Here is a 17,557-nt window from a genome sequence, read left to right on the forward strand (position 1 = left end):
TCCGCTGGGAAGCTAGAGCCACTGATGAAATATCCAATTAATCATTTACTGGGCAATTACAAGGCCTCCAGGACCATGCCAGCTTTTCCCGTTTTATTTTCCAAGAGTTCTTTTTTCCTTCCCCTCTCCCGATCGCATGCTCTCCTCCTGGGTTCTGTGACTCTGCCTAGGGTGGTGGGGGGGTGGGCTGACTGTGGACGCCCGTGAACAGCGTGCAGCATCTTGTGTGTGTGTTACCTTAGAGGAGGCAGTCTGTACCTCGCACCAGATGCTCAAAGGGGCCAGAAACTCCTGCCCCAGATGTCAGTCTCTCTCAGCATTCAGAGCAGTCCAGCCTTGACTGTGCCATGATGCCATCAGGACTTCAATAAGCACATTCACCATCTTTCTGTGTTATCCCCAGTGTAGTTAATGACACCCCAAATCAGGCCGTGCAGGTAAGAAGCCTCAGAGCCCTCTGACCCTTCCCTGTCCCTAAACCAACCATCCAAGGATTCCTCACGGGTTGTGGTTTGCAGCCTTGAAAGTTTATTCTTCTCTGTCCCTTCCTTCTGCCACTGCCATGGGCAACTCTGGCCTCACCCCTTACAGGAGCTTCTGAATTGGTCTCTGGCTCGGGGTTTTGCTTTAACCCATCCTCAGGGTTCCTAGTGCGGGATCACCAATCTCCCTACCTCATCCACTCACTCTTCACACCGGGCAGCCTGCATCCCTGGCTCGCCTCCCCTCTCCCGGGTACCTGGGTCTTCCCTCGAGTTCTCTCCATCCTGCCTGCTGCTAATGAGAGGGTGAGGGTGTCCACATCCCTTCTCTTCTTCCTGAGACAGGCCTGGGGCCTGGGACGCTTTGCGGAAATGCCTGCACCTGGACACACTTCTCCTTCAGCAACAAAATACCAAGAAACAATACAGGACTAAAAATAACTGCGCGCATGTGCAGTGAGGGCAGGTTCTGGACAAAAGACACAGAGACCAAAAAGGCCCCACTACCACTTTTGAAGAGCCAGGAGCAAAAGCACTCCACCTGGCCCCCGCACTCAACATCACCTCAGTTCAGTTCAGCTCAGTCGCTCAGTCCTGTCCGACTCTTTGTGACCCCATGGACTGCAGCACGCCAGGCTTCCCTGTCCATCACCAACCCCCGGAGCTTACTCAAACTCTTGTCCATCGAGTCGGTAACACCATCCAACATCTCATCCTCTGCCGTCCCCTTCTCCTCCTGCCCTCCATCTTTCCCAGCCTCAGGGTCTTTTCCAAGGAGTCAGTTCTTCACATCAGGTGGCCAAAGTATTGGAGCTTCAGCGTCAGCATCAGTCCTTCCAGTGAACACCCGGGACTGATCTCTTTTAGGATGGACTGGTTGGATCTCCTTGCAGATCACCTAAGGGGTGACAAACCACCTAAGCCAACCCTCCCATCCGACCCTGGACACACCCCCTACCCTCACCCCATGTAAAAAACCAGTTTGCCCACCCCCCAGGAAGTGAGGAAGGGGGCTTGTGGTTTGTTCTTGCTCCCCCTTGCTGCAGCAGGGCCCCCAGTAAAGCCCTGCCTGGAAGTCTTGTCTGACCTCTGATCAGTTTCTTTTGGTTAAGCAGGGCAAGCACCCTGGTCCATAACACTCCGGGTGCCCTCCCACCTGGCTGGGTTCCTAACTGCGGGGCGTGCGTGTCCCCCTGGATCACCAGCTCCGGGAGGGCAAGGCTCTGCCCCTGCAGTCAGCGCATTCACCGTGGGAGGGCAGGGCCTGGCATCAATCAGCAGGCCAAAAGAAACCCCCTCTGCCGGAACCGGAGAGGGCCAGCCCCTGGGGAGACAGAAAAACAATGTTATCCACACCCTGACCTGGCTGCCCCCTGCTCCTCCCCAGTCGGGCCTCTGATAGTCTGTATCTGCTGGGGAAGGCCCCAGCCGCGCTGGCCTGGGCCCAACAGGAAACAGGCTTAACTCTTCCCACTCCTTCCAGCCTGGGACTCCTTCCACCTATGAGTTTCTCCACAAACCTGTTCATGTCTCTCCTGAGTCACTGAGGCCTGGGACCTGGTCTCCAGGCTCAATCCTTCCCCACCCACCTCACCCAGAGTCACTTCTGCAGAACCCCAGTCCACCACATCACCTCCACTGTCAGCCTCTTCCCCCTGCTCTTCTCTCCCCTCCTTGGAGCCCCGACACTGTTCCCCCTGGCCCTCCTGCCTCGCTCACCTCCCGAACGCCCGCCCCTGAGTCCACACTGGGGCTCACCCCTCTGTCGAGTTCCCCTGGGACAGGGCGAGGTGTGCAGGAGGGCACCCACGTAGCCGCATTGCCCACCACGTGTCAAGCTTCTAGAGGGCGGGCACAGGTCACAAGGGCTCCCCCCAGCCCCTGGCCTGGTTGTGGGGAAAGCTCAGCAAATGAAACGGCCCATTTGTGCGCTTATCTGATGTGCCACCGCTGTGCAAAGGTGGTGGTCCTGGCTGCCTCGCGGGCCCCCCACCCCGGCGCCCAGGTAAGGTCACCAGAGTCCAGGGCTCAAACGTGGAGAACAAAAGGGTCAGAGGGCCCGCGGTCTGTCCGACTGGCGGCATTTAGCAGTGGAACCACCGCTGCGCTTGGAAAGCGAGTGTGAAGCGGCGCGTGGGAGCCGCCGACGGCTCTCGCAGGCGGGACGTGGTGACCCAGAGCCAGACCTCGGCGGCGGCCGCGGCCGGGGCCAGGGGCGGGCGCGGGGCGGGGGCCGGCGCCGGGGCCGCGCCCTCCCGGCCACTCCCCGGGGCGAGCGGGCGGCGGCGGCGACCAGGGCGGCTCCGGACGCGCTGCTCCCGGCCCGGCCGCCGGGGTCCCCGAGCGCCCCCATGTCCTCCGCGCCGCTGCGCTCGCCCGCCCTGCGGCCGCTCAGGATGAAGAAGGACGAATCGCTCCTGGGCAAGCTGGGCGGCACGCTGGCCAGGAAGAAGAAGGCCAAGGAGGGTGAGTGCGCCCGCGCGCAGCGCCGAGCCCGCCTGGACCCGAGGGAGCGCCGCGGGGACACGCGGCCCGAGTCCCCGCGGAGCTGGCTGAGCGGCTGCGGGCACCACGCCGCCTCCGCTCCGGCCCCGCGCGCTCGGTTCCCGAGCCCGCCGGGCCCGCGCAGCGCGCCGCCGTGACCTTCAGCACAGCCCTTGACCCCTTCAAACGCCGGGCCGGGAACCAGCCGCCAACCTGGCGGCGCCCCCTCTCCCGGGGGCTCATGGAGCCCACTTTGGGCTCCTGGCGTCATCGACACGCGCATCGCCGGCTCCTGCTCAGGACAGGACGCTGAGCCGTGGGGACGAGTCCCCCGGCCCGCTGGAGGCAGCCCTGCGCCCACAGCGGCCCGGGTCACCAGCCATTTCTTTAGCCTCCTCCCCCGCCCGCAGGCCCGCGTGTTCAGCCCTGCCTGGGGGCCGCTCGATGAGCATTTATTGGGCACCGCTGCGGGGCGAGCCTACTGCTGGGGGCCCGCTGGTTTTCGGGGTGCGGTGCACTGCACAGATTGCGCCCCCAGCCTGGGGGAGAGGGGAGGAGGAAAGGGATGCCGGAGGCCGCGAGGCCCGCCCCCACAGACTGCAGGGGCCCCTCCATGTTTGCCTCCGCGTGTCCACAAAAATTGTCCTAAAAAACTACTTGCCCCCTCTTAGAATCTTTTTTTTTTAAGAGTTGTGGGGATGTGACTTTGGGCCTCTTGTTTGTGTTCTTTAAACCCGGCTGTTCCCTGGGACTCTTCCAGGACTGTATTCCTGATTTTTCCCTTTGTTCTGGCCAGGGGAGTCTTCCCCCGGCCCAGATTTCCTGTGGGTGAGGGTGGATTATGCTGGGGTGGCTGTGAACCAGGCTGGTGGTAGCTGGCCACAGTCTAGACCTTGGGAGAGAGAGAATCCGGAGTCAGGGGTGTCCAGTGAGTTCTTTAAACCACCGGGAGCCTGACTGTGTTTTAGAGAGTCTTCCTGTACCTGCCAGGTGAATGTGCCCCCCAGGAATATGTGTACCCCAAGGACAGGCTTGCAGGCTCCCGTGGCCCCATGTTAATTTCTCTCTTTGACGTGTGTATTTCTGGGGATGTCTGTGACCTTTTACCTCGAGGGCTGAGCAGATGTACAGACACTGATACACCTTCCTCCCAGGGGTGTGTGTGTGTGTCCCCGTGTGTTTGGGTGTGTGTGTCTGTCCATGCATTTCCCACCAGGGTGTGTGTCCATGTATCCATGTGTGTATGTGTGTGTGTCCGTGAGTGGGTGTGTGTCCATGCATTTCCCACCAGGGACAGTTTTACCACATTAGATGGTTCCCCCGAGGGCAGGGCCTTTCACCTTTAGTTTATCAATGAAAAAAATGTCTGCCCTATCAGTAAGGGAAAGGCCGTGGAATTGTGCCCGGAGGAGGAAATTCAGGATGGAGACAAATCCTGCTGAGCAGCCCCTGCCCCCACCCCCCGCCCCTGTGATTCACCCCAGGAAGCACCGGATGCTGGCCCCAGGAGCTGAGGGACGAATCCGAGGGGTGATCTCAGCGAGCCTATACCTGGTCAGCTTCCCCTAGACCTGGTCAGCTTCTTGTGCACTGTTGTTGTCAGTCGCTTAGTCGTGTCCGACTCTGCGACCCCATGGACTGCAGCACGCCAGGCTTCCCTGTCCATCTTCATCAACTCCCGGAGTTTGCTCAAACTCACGTCCATCGAGTTGGTGATGCCATCCAACTGTCTCATGCTCTGTTGTGCCCTTCTCCTCCTGCCTTCAATCTTTCTCAGCATCAGGGTTTTTTCCAATGAGTCAGCCAAAGCATTGGAGCTTCAGCTTTGGCATCAGTCCTTCCAGTGAATATTCAGGATTGATTTCCTTTATGATTGACTGGTTTGATCTTGCTGTCCAAGGGACTCTCAAGAGTCTTCTCCAGCACCACAGTTCGTAAGCATCAATTTTTCGGTGCTCAGCCTTCTTCATGGCCCAGCCTCTCACATCCGTACAGAGAAAGGTACTAAATGCTTTAACTTGAAGTATCTGGTTTTCCTTAATTAACAGTGATCTTTTGATGTTCAGACTCCCTGGTCTTTGTTGCAAAAACTCCTGCATATCCTGGCTCCTCCCTTGCCTCTTCTGGAGCCCTCTCTCAGAGCTAGGTGAGCCCCGGGCTTTTGTCCTCAGTTTTGTCCACCGAGTAAAACATAACTCTTGACTTTGAGGCTGTGCTTTTTTTTTCAGTCGACAGGTTGTACAAAGCAGATGAGTCAGTCCTCTCTGAAGCCTGACATTTAGGATCCAGACTGACTGCGTTACTTCTATCAAGTCACACCTCCTAAAAGAGATGATAAATGGCCTTCCCCCACCCTAGATCATTCCCGGTGCGTCTCTGATCTGCAGATCTGAGGGGCAGTGGGGCTGATCTGTCACACGCACCATAATCGTTTCAGTCCCTCTTTATGCCTTACGGCAATTATAAACACAAATGTCATACACTCTCCAGTTCATTCACTGACTGCCGAGGGACCCTAGGAAGGAAAGATGGACAAGTCTCTTCTTTCGTGGGCCAGGGACTCAGTCATAATAAATAAAACAGACCTATAATAATATCTGCTAGGAAGAAGGTATAAAAGTGCAATCAGACAGGTGCCCGGGGAAGGCCTCAGAGCAGGTGATGTTTGGGTTGAGATCCAAAGGAACCAGGAAAGCCATCTCTCACAGAATAGCAAGTCACGGAATGTTCTGGATGATGACAGCTTTTTATAGGTGACATTTACTCCCTTGGAATATGAAGAGCAAATGCCTGAACTCATGGACTAGCCCCAAGTTCCAAAGCAAAATGTTTGTCTTTGCCTTTGTGAACTAGCACGCGTCTAGAAAATCAAGGGCAAATCTAGTTTAATTTGAATATACCAAGACTAGTCAGAATCATCCAGTGATGAACAAAATAGTCATGAAACAGCAGAAGGAAAGAGATATTTCTGTAGTATAGCTGTTTTTTCCCCCTGTTTGTTTTGTTTTGGCCACACCACAGTTTGTGGGATCTTAGTTCCTTGACCAGGGATTGAACGCAGGTCTTCAACAGTGAAAACGCTGAGTCCTAACCACTGGACTGCCAGGGAACTCCCAGTGCTTTTGCTTTGCTGTGTGAGTTAGCTGGGTCCCCTGCCTCATTTCTCAAGATTGGGGTGCCTGGCACCCTCAGTGGTCCCCCCCATGCAAACAGAAGGTCACAAACGCTAATCAAGCTTGGATGCAGGAATTCCAGGAGGACTGACCTTGGAAGGGCTCCGTGGCTTCTGTCTGTCTTGTGGGAAGAGCGGAAGGAGTGGGGAGTGTGAGGGAGGCTGAGGTGCGAGGGCTGGAGAATGAGGCCCTGAATGATTGATGGAGTTGCTGGTCTCCCTCTGGGCCTGTTGCCTTGTCAACCTGCCTTGGCAACCTGCCCTCCCTGCCGCTCCTGTGGTTCACTTGCAGCAGGTCCCGGCCGCACCCAGGCCCCCCATGGGAAGGTGCTCATTTGCCTGCCAGGGACTGTCGGGAAGACAGTGATCGGAGGTGTGCCAGGCGCTGCCAGCTGCGTGGTGGGTTTCATTTCCTTTTTGTTAGGAAGTCCACGATGAGTTCAGTAGTGTGGGTGGGGGTGAGGGGGAGGGCGCCGGAACAAGGACCGCACTGCTGGGAAGTTAGCGTTTGGGGGGGGGCGGCATCTGACCCTGCAGAGCCTGGGGCTGTGACAAGCACCGAGGCATGTCCTTTCTGGGGCTGAATATCCTGTCACTTGCCAGGGGAGCTCATGTTCAGAAATGTGTGCTGGGGTTTGGAGGAACCCTTGCAGGAAGTGCCCTGGGTGAATTCATAGCATGATTTAGGCTGTGATAGTCTATGGGAGGGAAGCAAGTCATGTCATGTGGTGGCCCGGCTTAGAAAACGGAACTGTGATGAACAGTGGGGTGTTGGGAAAAGTGGAAAGGAACACTTAAAAAACCCCAAAACTCCCCGGAGAAAGCCCGGGAACTGTGAAGGGCCATTCACTAAAGTGGTTCAGTTTAACGAGCTGGATGGACCAAGTGCAGAGGAAGACTCCCCGCGAGGGTCCCCAGCAGTCCTGCAGGCCAGGACGGGTGAGGGGGTGCCCCGGGACGGATGCCCTTGCAGCTGTGTAAAGTCCTTAGAGGCAGGGGTCCAGCGCTGGGGCCGGGAGGCCCTGGATGGAAGGTGGGGATGGGGTCCCCTCCACCCGTTTGCCTGAGAGGTTCCCGCCTGCCTTGACCTCTGCCCTCTGCCCAGACCCCAGGGACCAGCGCCAGCCTGTGAGAGCTGAGCCCACCACGGCCTAGCCAGAGGCTCTGTCCCTCATGCTTTTCCGGGGAAAGCAGTGTTCAGGAAGCTGATGTTCCCCGATTGCTTTTCTTTTTGTAATTGTGGTTTTTAGAGCAGTTTTAGACTCTCACGCTCTAATGACATGATGTGGAGCTTCTTTTTCCTGGCTCAAGTGTCATCTGTACATCTTCTTCGGCAAAGTGTCCGCTCAGATTTTTGGTCCATTTTTTTTTTTTTTTAATGTATTCTTTATTTTATTTGTTTTGGCCACAGCTTGCGGCATGTGGGATCTTAGTTCTCTGACCAGGGTTCTGCCCCTGTCTTGGCAACTTGGAGTCTTAACAACTGGACCTGCCAGGGAAGTCCCTTATTCTTTAAATCAAGTGGTTTGATTTCTTGTAGCTGAGTTTTAGGACTTCTTGGTGTATTTGAGATACAAATCCTTTATCAGATGCGTCTTTGGTAAAACTGAAACCTCAGAAGCTAGATCTAAAGAGACACCAGGTGGCTGCAACTTTGCACTGAGGGTTGAAAGTATTGAGTTGCTCTTCTGGGTTTTAAATAACTTCCAGGAGAGACTCTCAGTGGAAACCAGCTCTGCTGACCCCAGTGTGTTCCCTTCGGTTCAGCCTGTTCTTTACAGAGTGACCAGCTGTGTGGACCCTGTGCTGTCCCCACACACTGTCCCACGCCAACCCTTCTCTGTAAGAAGAGCACCTGGACAGCAGTGCTGTGTACTTTAGCCCGGCAAGGGTAGGACTTTTCACCTGCCCGCAAGTTACCTGCAAGGCGGGACTTTTGCCCTCACTTTATGGTTGAGGAAACACAACCTTAGTGGCAGCTGCAGTTTAAACCAGCGGTTCTCAGCTTGGGCTTCCCTGGTGGCTCAGACGGTAGAGTCTGCCTGCAATTCGGGAGACTCGGGTTTGATCCCTGGGTCGGGAAGATCCCCTGGAGAAGGAAATGACAATCCACTCCAGTACTCTTGCCTGGAAAATCCCATGGACAGAGGAGCCTGGTAGACTACAGTCCATGGGGTTGCAAAGAGTGGGACACGACTGAGCAACTTCACTTTCTTTCAAACTCTCAGCTCAGTTCCCTAAGGGGGAGAATCTGGACCACCCACGGGGGCCAGGTACCTGTGCTGGGCCAGTTGGTTACAAGCAGGTGTGGCCCAAACACAGAGTCACCTGGGGGATAGGGGCCTGGAGATAGCTGAGGTGTCCCTGGCAGACCCCTCCTCTCTGGATGGGGAGTGAGGAGGCATGGAAGACTTCCGTGAATGTTCAGAGGAGATTGCAGCTGAGTCCTCCATAATTGCTCTGGGTGGGAGATGGATGGGAGGTGTGGGTGGGAGGGTGAAGACCCGCTCGCCTCTGTCCAGGACAGCAGAGGAAAAGAGGCTCCTGGAGCTCCCAGGACCTAAGGACACAGCGGGAGAATCTTGACCTGGCAGCTGGGAGGTGGCGGCCTGCAGGGACCTGACCCAGGCCCGTCCTTGGGAGTCTGGGCGCTGTGGGGCCGGGGGCAGGTGCGGTGACGGATACCCGGGGGGCACCTAGTCTGAATCAGAGGGGGCGTGAAGGAGGCCCCAGCTAGTCCCGCTGGGGAAGTGCAGGCCGTTCAGAGCGGCCAGATTGTGGTGTGGTGTGTGGGCCGTGGTCAGCCTCAGGGCAGGCTGCAGTGGTCACCGGACCCTGTCATCCTTGGTGAATAGTGGGCGCCAGTGTCCAATCTGTATCCCTGCTACTTTAGAGAGTCTGGTGTGGAGTGAACTGAATTGGGGCAACTGGTAAGGAAACAGCTGGAGTGTAGTTGATGGAGTAAGCTTCCTGGAGGCCGTGTGCGGGGCCGGGAGCAGCAGGATTCCTGAGACATGAGGAAGCCACAGCTGCAGGGCTTGATGTAGAGGCCGCGACCCAGAAGCCACTCTGAGATGGAAGGAACTTTGCATAGAAGCGGGTTAGATGAGGCCCCGCTGTTCTTCTGGGCCCCTGACCCTGCTTCCAGGTACTCCCGGGGCTGAGGCACCTGGGGAGGTGTGGAGTTCACAGCTTTTCAGGGTGTTTGCATAAAGAGCTTGTTGGGGGCAGATGGTGACTTCGAAGTGATTTCCACATCCTCTTTTAGGCAGATCTCAGCACACTGTCCCACGTACCTTTGAAAATAAAAATGGAATAGTGTCTTTCTTTGCCGCAAGACTGAGGGAAGGGATTTGTACTGAGTGTGGCTCCTTTGTCCAGGGAGGCGGGACGTACCTGGCGCCTTTTACTGATATGATCACCTTGATGAAGTGTAAGACGCTTAGGAAGTGATCACTGTCGATCACAGAGAACGTGGGTTGGACCTCCTGATGCGCAAGGAGAGAAAGAGGGTGGCTGGTAAGAAGGGGAGGGAGGTGAGCGGTTGAGGGAATGGGGCCATGCACCCAGTGGGCTCTAGAATGTTCAGTGGGAAGAGAAGTCAGTGTAGGTCCTATTTGAATCCAGTGGGCTGTGAGTTTTCCTCTCTGAGCAGGGCTGCCCCTGCCCGTGGGAGCTGCTCTTGGTCCGAGAGGGGGTCAGTCTGTCAGCCCCTGTAATGTACACACTCCTTGGGGAGTCACTGGAAATCTCTCTTCTGTTTTCCTCTCTCTCTGTGGCTGAAAGGAAGTGGCTTTCAGGGGGGCTCGGTATGGCTTTGTCAGGTTTCCTTTGCTTATTATTCTGTTCATAATCTTCAGATCCAACATTTCTCTGTTTGTTCCACTGTTGTCCAGATGCACCCGGGGCGTTTCAGAGCAAAGCACGTAGGCACGTCAGCATGTCTTACGCTGGGTTTTTTTTTTTCCTGGCCATCTGCTGAAATTGCTCAGAAACTTTGCCTCGGTAGAGATGCTGGGCCTGGAGTGATGACTTTGTGTTCATTGCCTTTCAGCTAACTCTCTGCGCTCCTCCTGGCATCTTGGTTATGCCTGAGTGGTCCCAGGAGAGTCAGGTCGCCTTGGCAACCCCACACAAATCAGGGGAACCCAGCTTCGAATTCCTGTCCCCAGTCCATGGAATTAACATTTATCGTCCATCCCAAAGTTGCTTACCCTTGCGCTCCCTGTCCAGTCGTCAGAATAATTAGAGGATGGTTGGCAGATGTAAGTGGGTAAGCGCCAGCTGTGAGCAGATTTTAAGGGCTCTGTGTGATGGACTTCCCCCCCTGCTGTGATCAGCGGATGGCAGGTAACTTTACCCAGCTATTTTCTTGTTTTCAAATGTGCGGTTCCATCATAGCAGAGGTACCTGAAGAAAGCATGTTTTCTCCTTGTATTAGCCATATGCTCGACCTTTTAGATTTAGGATGAAAAATGGCTTTACTTCCTAATGAGTATATTTATCATTTACTATATTATGTAGTGACTGAAGAGACATTTAGTAAGTCTGTTCAGTGCTTAGTTGCTCAGTCATGTCTGACTTTTTGCGACCCCATGGACCATAGCCCACCAGGCTCCTCTGTCGATGGGGATTCTCCAGGCAAGAATACTGGGGTGTGTTGCCATGCCCTCCTGCAGGGGATCTTCCCAACCCAGGGATTGAATCCAGGTTTCCTGCATTGCAGGTGGCTTCTTTACCAGCTGAGCTACCAGGGAAGCTGATGAATACTGGAGCAGGTAGCCTATCCCTTCTCCAGGGGATCTTCCCAACCCAGGAATCGAACCAGGGTCTCCTGCATTGCAGGCGGATTCTTTACCAGCTGCGCTGCCAGGGGAGTCCATTAGTAAGTCCAGGAGTGTCTTGTAGACATTTGTTGACCCAGTGGTATTAATCTGCTGGCCAGAACTCAGTGCTTTTGGGGTAAGAGAATGTAAGTGTGAACTGAAGTCAATTCTAGGAGCTTTTGGTGGCTTCTGACTCATTGAAATGTTGCTTTTTGTTTTGAAGTATAGCTGATTGGCAATGTCGTCTTAGTTTTTGGTGTATAGCAAAGTGATTCAGTTATACATACATAAGAGGAGAAGGGAATGACGAAGGATGAGATGGTTGTATGGCATCATCGACTCAATGAGCATGAGTTTGAACAACCTCCGGGAAATAGTGAAGGCCAGGGAAGCCTGGCTTGCTGTATGTAGCCCATGGGGTCACAAAGAGTTGGACATGACTGAGTGACTGAACAACAACAGCATATATATATGCCTGTGTGTGTGCTAAGTCACTTCAGTCGTGTCCAACTCTTTGCGACCCTGTGGACTGCAGCTCGCCAGGCTCCGCTGTCCATGGGGTTCTCCGGGCAAGAATACTGGAGTGGGCTGCCATTCCCTTCTCCAGGGGATCTTCCCAACCCAGGAATGAAACCTGTGTCTGTTATGTCTCCGGCATCGGTAGGTGGGTTCTTAGTGCTAACACCACCTGGGAAGCTCACACACATATATATATAAGTATATATATATACATACATATATTCTTTTCTCGGATTCTTGTCCATTATAGGTTATTATAAGATATTAAATATAGTTCCCAATGCTATACAGTCAGTTTTTTAGATTATTTTATATATAGCGATGTGTGTATGTTAATCTCAATCTTCACATTTATCCTCCACCTTTCCTCTTTAGTAACCATATCCAACCAGTCCATTCTAAAGGAGATCAGTCCTGGGTGTTCATTGGAAGGACTGATGCTAAAGCTGAAACTGCAATACTTTGGCCACCTCATGCGAAGAGTTGACTCACTGGAAAAGACTCTGATGCTGGGAAAGGTTGGGGGCGGGAGGAGACGGGGACGACAGAGAATGAAATGGCTGGATGGCATCACCGACTCTGTGGACATGAGTTTGAGTGACCTCTGGGAGTTGGTGATGGACAGGGAGGCCTGGCGTGCTGTGGTTCATGGGGTCGCAGAATTGGACGCGACTGAGCGACTGAACTGAACTGAACTGAACCATAAATACGATTTCTGTGTCTGAGTCTGCTTCTGTTTGTAAGTAGACTTCATTTGTGTCGTTTTTCTGGACCCCGCGTGTAAGCAGAACCGTGTGATATTGGTCTTTGCTTGGCTTCCCCCACCCAGTATGACTGTCTCCAGGTTTATCCTCCTGCTGCCGATGGCCTTATTTCATTCTTTTTGTATGGCTGGAGGTGCTACTTGTTAGTAGCGTTAAAGGAGGTGCCGCTTCCTGGTTAGAAGAGCAAATGGAATGAGGGGCAGGTTCTAGCACCTTCTGGTTTCTGGGACGTACAGCATCTGGGGCATCACGTGACCGGCTCCTGGAAGCCAGTGGTGCTTTCATTTTCTGCCTTCTCCAAGTGTCCGGGTCGTGGAGTCCCCTTTGACGATGCTATGCGGTTTGCCGTCTTTGTGTTACAGCTTTGGGGCGTCGCTTTCTCATTTGTGAATGAAAAAATGTGGGGGAGACACCAGCTCTGCATTTCTGAGCCACGAGGCCTCTCTGGTTCCCAGAAAGGCAGTGCGTTTCTGAGGGAGGTGGCTTGCCAGTGGCTGGAGCCAGTTGTACTTGCATCCTTGCTCTGAGGGTCTGTTCTTCCATGTCTGTGGGCCTCTTTGCCTAACTGAGCCCACGTGGATCACGATGACTCTTGTCCTTAGGTGATGTGAGGATAAAATGTGATGAAGGTCTTATCAGCAACTGAGCACTTGCAAGCATGTGCTAAGTCTCTTCAGTCGTGTCCAACTCTTGGCAACCCCATGCAGCCCACCAGGCTCCTCTGGCCCTGGAATTTTCCAGGCAAGAGTACTGGAGTGGGTTGCCATTCCCTTCTCCAGGGATAGAACCTGGGTCTCCTACATTGCAGGCAGATTCTTTACTGTCTGAGCCACCAGGGAAGCAAGTGTTACTTACTGATAATGTTGACAGGTATGATATTGACCGAGAGCTGGTTCCTGGTAGGGCTGGGCTGGCAGGCCGTTTCCTCCTGACAGTTCAAGTGGTAATGATTGTCTGTCTCTGTGTTAAAAAGGATTCTGAGCCTGCATCTGGGCTGGGGAAAGGATGCTGAGACTAAGTAAGTCAAGCCTGGCATGTGTACAGGCAGATTCACTGCTGAGTGAGTGTCCTGCCCGGAATAGAAGCCTCTTCTCACTGTGGTCCTGCTCTGGGCTGCTTCTCTCACAGCATGTCCCATGAAGGTACTAGTGGGCGGTTGGTGTCAGAGTGACATAAACCCTTTAAGTCGCTTGCCTTTTGGGGAATGTTGGGATCCCACCTCTTGTCCTGCCCAAGTGTGACCAGGAAGCATCGTGCACTGCCAGGTGTGTGCTGCCGAGAAATGGGAATCCCTGTGTCTGCGAGACAGCAGGTGTTTATGAGCTGCGGTTCAGTGGTCCTCGGGGGTGAGACCGGCTCAGCAGCCATCCTCGCCCACCCTGGCCCCCGATGGTTCTTCCTTGCCAGCAGCCTAAGGAAGCAAAACGTTAGGCAAATCTCAGCAGATTCTTATGCTTGCAGGTTAATAGTTGGAATGCTTGCTTGTCAAGCTTGGCTGTTTCGAAATGATTGTCCTTGGTCTGGGTCTTTGAAGCTTTACTTGCTCGTCAAGCAGAGTGGGTCAGGGATGTTGGTTCCCCCAAGTAACACCATCTTAATAGTTGATGCCTGTTGTTTTCATAAGTTAGTTGTTTACATACTTTCATCTGAAAAGTTACAGTTCCAAAGGATCTAGCTGTTAGTTTGAAAAGTGAAGCAAGTGTTAGTCGCTCAGTTGTCTCCGATTCTTTGACCCCATGGACTGTAGCCTGCCAGGCTCCTCTGTCCATGGGATTTTCCAGGCAAGAATACTGGAGTGGATTGCCATTTCCTACTCCAGGGGATCTTCTCTACTAAAGCTTAAACTAAGCTTTTAATTTAATATTGAGTTATTAACAAGGTGAAGAGGGATTAAAGGTTTCCTAAGTCTCAGGACTTGCTTGAATCCAGCAGTCCCGGAAGCAGCTGTGTGTTTCGATGGAGCCAAGGCCACCCTTGGTGTTTGCTGCTTCTCCTATTACCATAGAGTCTGCTAAAAGCATCCAGGTGCTGCTTTAAGTATGTGGGCAGAGTATCCTTTGAGCAGGCTGGGGAAGAGGACACCAGGCTTGTAGGTGGTCAGCATTCACTGTTGGTATAAAGAGACTTGGAAGGACAACTTTCCCAAAGTTTCAGAGTGTCTTTATCTCTCTGTTTTTTGTTTTGAAAATTAATATTATCTTTCAAAGTAAGACCTGAATGAAGTAAAGTCTTAACTTTGAAAGACATACCTTACTTTTAAAGTAAGACCTTGATATATACAAACTTAAAAGGCATTCATCTGAGAAGTGAGGGAATGATTTTTTTTTTTAAATTACCCAGAACAGAGTCCACTCAAGTCAGGGCTCACAGCTGAGGCTTGTTGGCACCTGGGATACTCTAGGCACAGCGCTAACCACACCATGCATGACTCAGTTAATCCTCACGCACAGCTGATAAGTGGATTCTTCGTAGTTATTCCCAGTTTTCAGATGAGCAAACAGAGGCCCAGAGAAGTAAAGTCCTCTTCAGGAGGTTACGCTGCTGGGCCGGTGAGATTAAAACCTTGGCAGCCTTGGCTCTTAATCTCCACCAACCTTGTCAACTGGAAGAGCCATTCTGATGCCAGTAACCTTTGCAGCTGGTCTGCAGCAAAGTCATTATCATTTCTGGCACGAGGTACACTCAGCCCTAGTGGTAGAAAGATACTCTGGGGGAGACAAACGAGATCCACTTCGTGCTGAATGGACTCGTTGGCATTTGCAGAAAGAAGACAGAACCCAGCGGCTTCACGCTGCTCCAGGACCGAGGCCATGTCCCTGCTGTCCTCGTTGTGTGCCCGGTGCTCGCCCGGCTCCCCATCTTCCATGGCTCGGGGCCCGCACATGTGCTCTTTCTTCTGCCCCGTTGGCTTGAAGGTGGAGCCCCATGCTGCCCACTTGCCCACCATGTCCCATGCCTTCCTCCCAGAAGCTATGGGCTCTGTGGCCAGCTCCTGGCTAATCTGGGTCCCCTGGCCTGGCGTGTCACCATCCCCTCTCCAGAGATGATAAGAAATGCTCTCGGCCACTTAACACGGTCATCATGTATTTGCTGCGTGAGCAAGAGGCAGTGTTAAGGCCGCTGACCTGGGGACCTACCTTTGAGGGTCGCAACTCGTCCTGCTGCTCTCGGGGGCCCAGACCTGGGCAAGGTACTTCCCTACCCCATGCCCCAGTTTCCTCTTCTATAAAGAGTACTTAACTCAAAGGATGTTTGGGGAAATTGGGTTATTCAATGAAATGATGTAAGTTCAGCTGGGTCTGATCAAGCGATTGCGTGGAAGGAAATATTCCTGTGACTTGGGTACCAATTCCACTTCTGAGCACCAGCTGTGATTCTGACGCCAATTCCAATGTGTGTGGGTTTTTTTTAATCCTCATCAAGCAATTCTCCAGCTCCAGCCGGCTGCCCAACAATTCAATCCCATTTTCTCTGTATGAAGTGCGTAACAAGCACCTACAGTATAGCACAGGGAACTCTACTCAATATTTTGCAATAACTCAGAAGAAAAAGAATCCGAAAAAAATAGATACAGGCGTTTGTATAACTGAATTACTTTGCTGAATGAAGTGAAGTCAAAGTTTTGCTTCATTCATCTCCGACTTTTTGCGACCCCCATGGACTGTAACCCACCAGGCTTCTCTGTCCGTTCAATTCTCCAGGCAGGAATACTAGAGTGGGTTGCCATTCCTTCTCCAGGGGATCTTCTTGATCCAGGGATTGAACCTGGGTCTCCTGCATTGCAGGCAGATCCTTTACCATCTGAGCCATCAGGGAAGCCCTACTTTGTTGTATGCTTGAAAACTAACACAACATTGTAAATACCTCAAGTAAAAAAATTTCATTTCGGACACTATCCAGAGATGGCGTCAGATGCCACAAGTTAAGGGCTCCGTCTCATGAGACTGCCCTGACTTTGGTTGCTGATCATGAGTTCAAGTTGTTACCTGTGCTTCCGACCAACTGGGTATAAACGTGAGGTTTCCACAGCCTCCTCCTTGGGTTTGATTACTTTGCTCGAGTGGCTCACTGAACTGAGAGGAACATTTTACTCAGGAGGTTGCTGGTTTATCATAAAAATATGTAACTCAGGGACAGTTGGATGGAAGAGATGCACAGGGTAAGGTATGTGGGAAGGGGTGCCCCCCCGTACCTACTTTGTTCACTAACCGGGAGCCTCTCTGTACCCTGTCCTCCTGGGCTTTTATAAAGGCTTCATTACGTAGGCACGGGTGATTAACTCCCTGACCGTTAGAGACTGAGCAGGTCCATCTCTAGCCCTTCTGTCCTCCCCGGAAGTTTGGTGGAGTGCCTGCAAGTACCAACTCTCTGACCACATGGTTGGTTCCCCTGGTCTCCACCCCCATCCTTAGAGTACCTAGGGACTTTGCACAAGTTGTCCCATTCACATAAGATGCCTTTATTGCTCTCATCACTTAGGAAATTCCTAGGGTTTAGGATCTAGGGCCAGGAATTTGGATGAAGATCAGATATATGTATTTCTTGTTACAGATCGCCATTATCACAATTTCCAAAACACATGTCTGATAAAGGACTGGTGTCTAGGATATAGAAAGAACTCCTTCAACTAATAATAGAAAGGCAACCCAGTGAAAGAATAAAGGTTTGAACAGATGTTCCATCCGAGACGATATACAAATGATCAGCATGCATCTGGAAAAGACCTCAGCTCAGCATCATTAGCCACCCGGGAAACAAACCACAAATTAGAAGGAGAGAGACACACTCCACACCTGCCAGCATGGCTGAAATGATCCCACCACAATTCAGGGAGAAAGTGGAGCAGATAGAAGGTTCATACACGCTGGAGGTGGGGTTTACAGTGGAGCCGAGCTTTAGGGCATCAGTTTGGTAGTTTCTTGAAAAACTAAACCTCCCACCTCCCTGTGACCCAGCAGTTCCAATGTGAGATACTCAAGAGACATAGAAACCTGTGTCCTTGTGAAGCCTTGTAGCACAGTGTTTATAGCAGCTTTATTCACGATAACCTAACCCCGGGGACAGCTCGGCCGCTGTCAGCAGGAGGATGGAGAGGTGGGTGGGGCTCCCGGGAGTGAGAAGGAACAGGTGACCAGTGTGCACAGCACCATGACTCTCAAAACCGCTGTGCCGAGCAGGAGCAGCCAGGCCCAGGGAGTGCTCACCGTGGCCCCGCTTCTCAGGAGGAGGAGTCTACATGGACACAGCTCCTCTCTGCTGGTTGCCTCGGGGGTGGGCTGGAACCTGGCTGGGGAGGGGCAGGTGACATCT

The 17,557-nt window shown here is 52.9% G+C and overlaps 1 protein-coding gene across 2 annotated transcripts in view; it reads left to right on the top strand.

Annotated features, from left to right (window-relative positions):
• Window positions 1–2,750: 2,750 nt before the first annotated feature.
• Window positions 2,751–17,557, top strand: part of PARVB (parvin beta) — a 118,993-nt gene continuing 104,186 nt past the window's right edge. Inside the window, exon 1 of one of the 2 annotated variants that reach the window (XM_088837553.1) lies at window positions 2,751–2,948. In XM_088837553.1, coding sequence (XP_088693679.1) covers window positions 2,834–2,948 — 115 coding nt within the window. In that variant the 5' untranslated portion in view covers window positions 2,751–2,833. The remainder of the gene's footprint in view (window positions 2,949–17,557) is intronic. The other variant, XM_055394420.2, reaches the window with a different exon arrangement.

The sequence above is a fragment of the Moschus berezovskii genome, chromosome 6 (assembly GCF_049115385.1).
Source record: "Moschus berezovskii isolate FMDL1 chromosome 6, NW_MosBer_1.0, whole genome shotgun sequence".
In the NCBI taxonomy this organism is placed as follows: Eukaryota; Metazoa; Chordata; class Mammalia; order Artiodactyla; family Moschidae; genus Moschus; species Moschus berezovskii.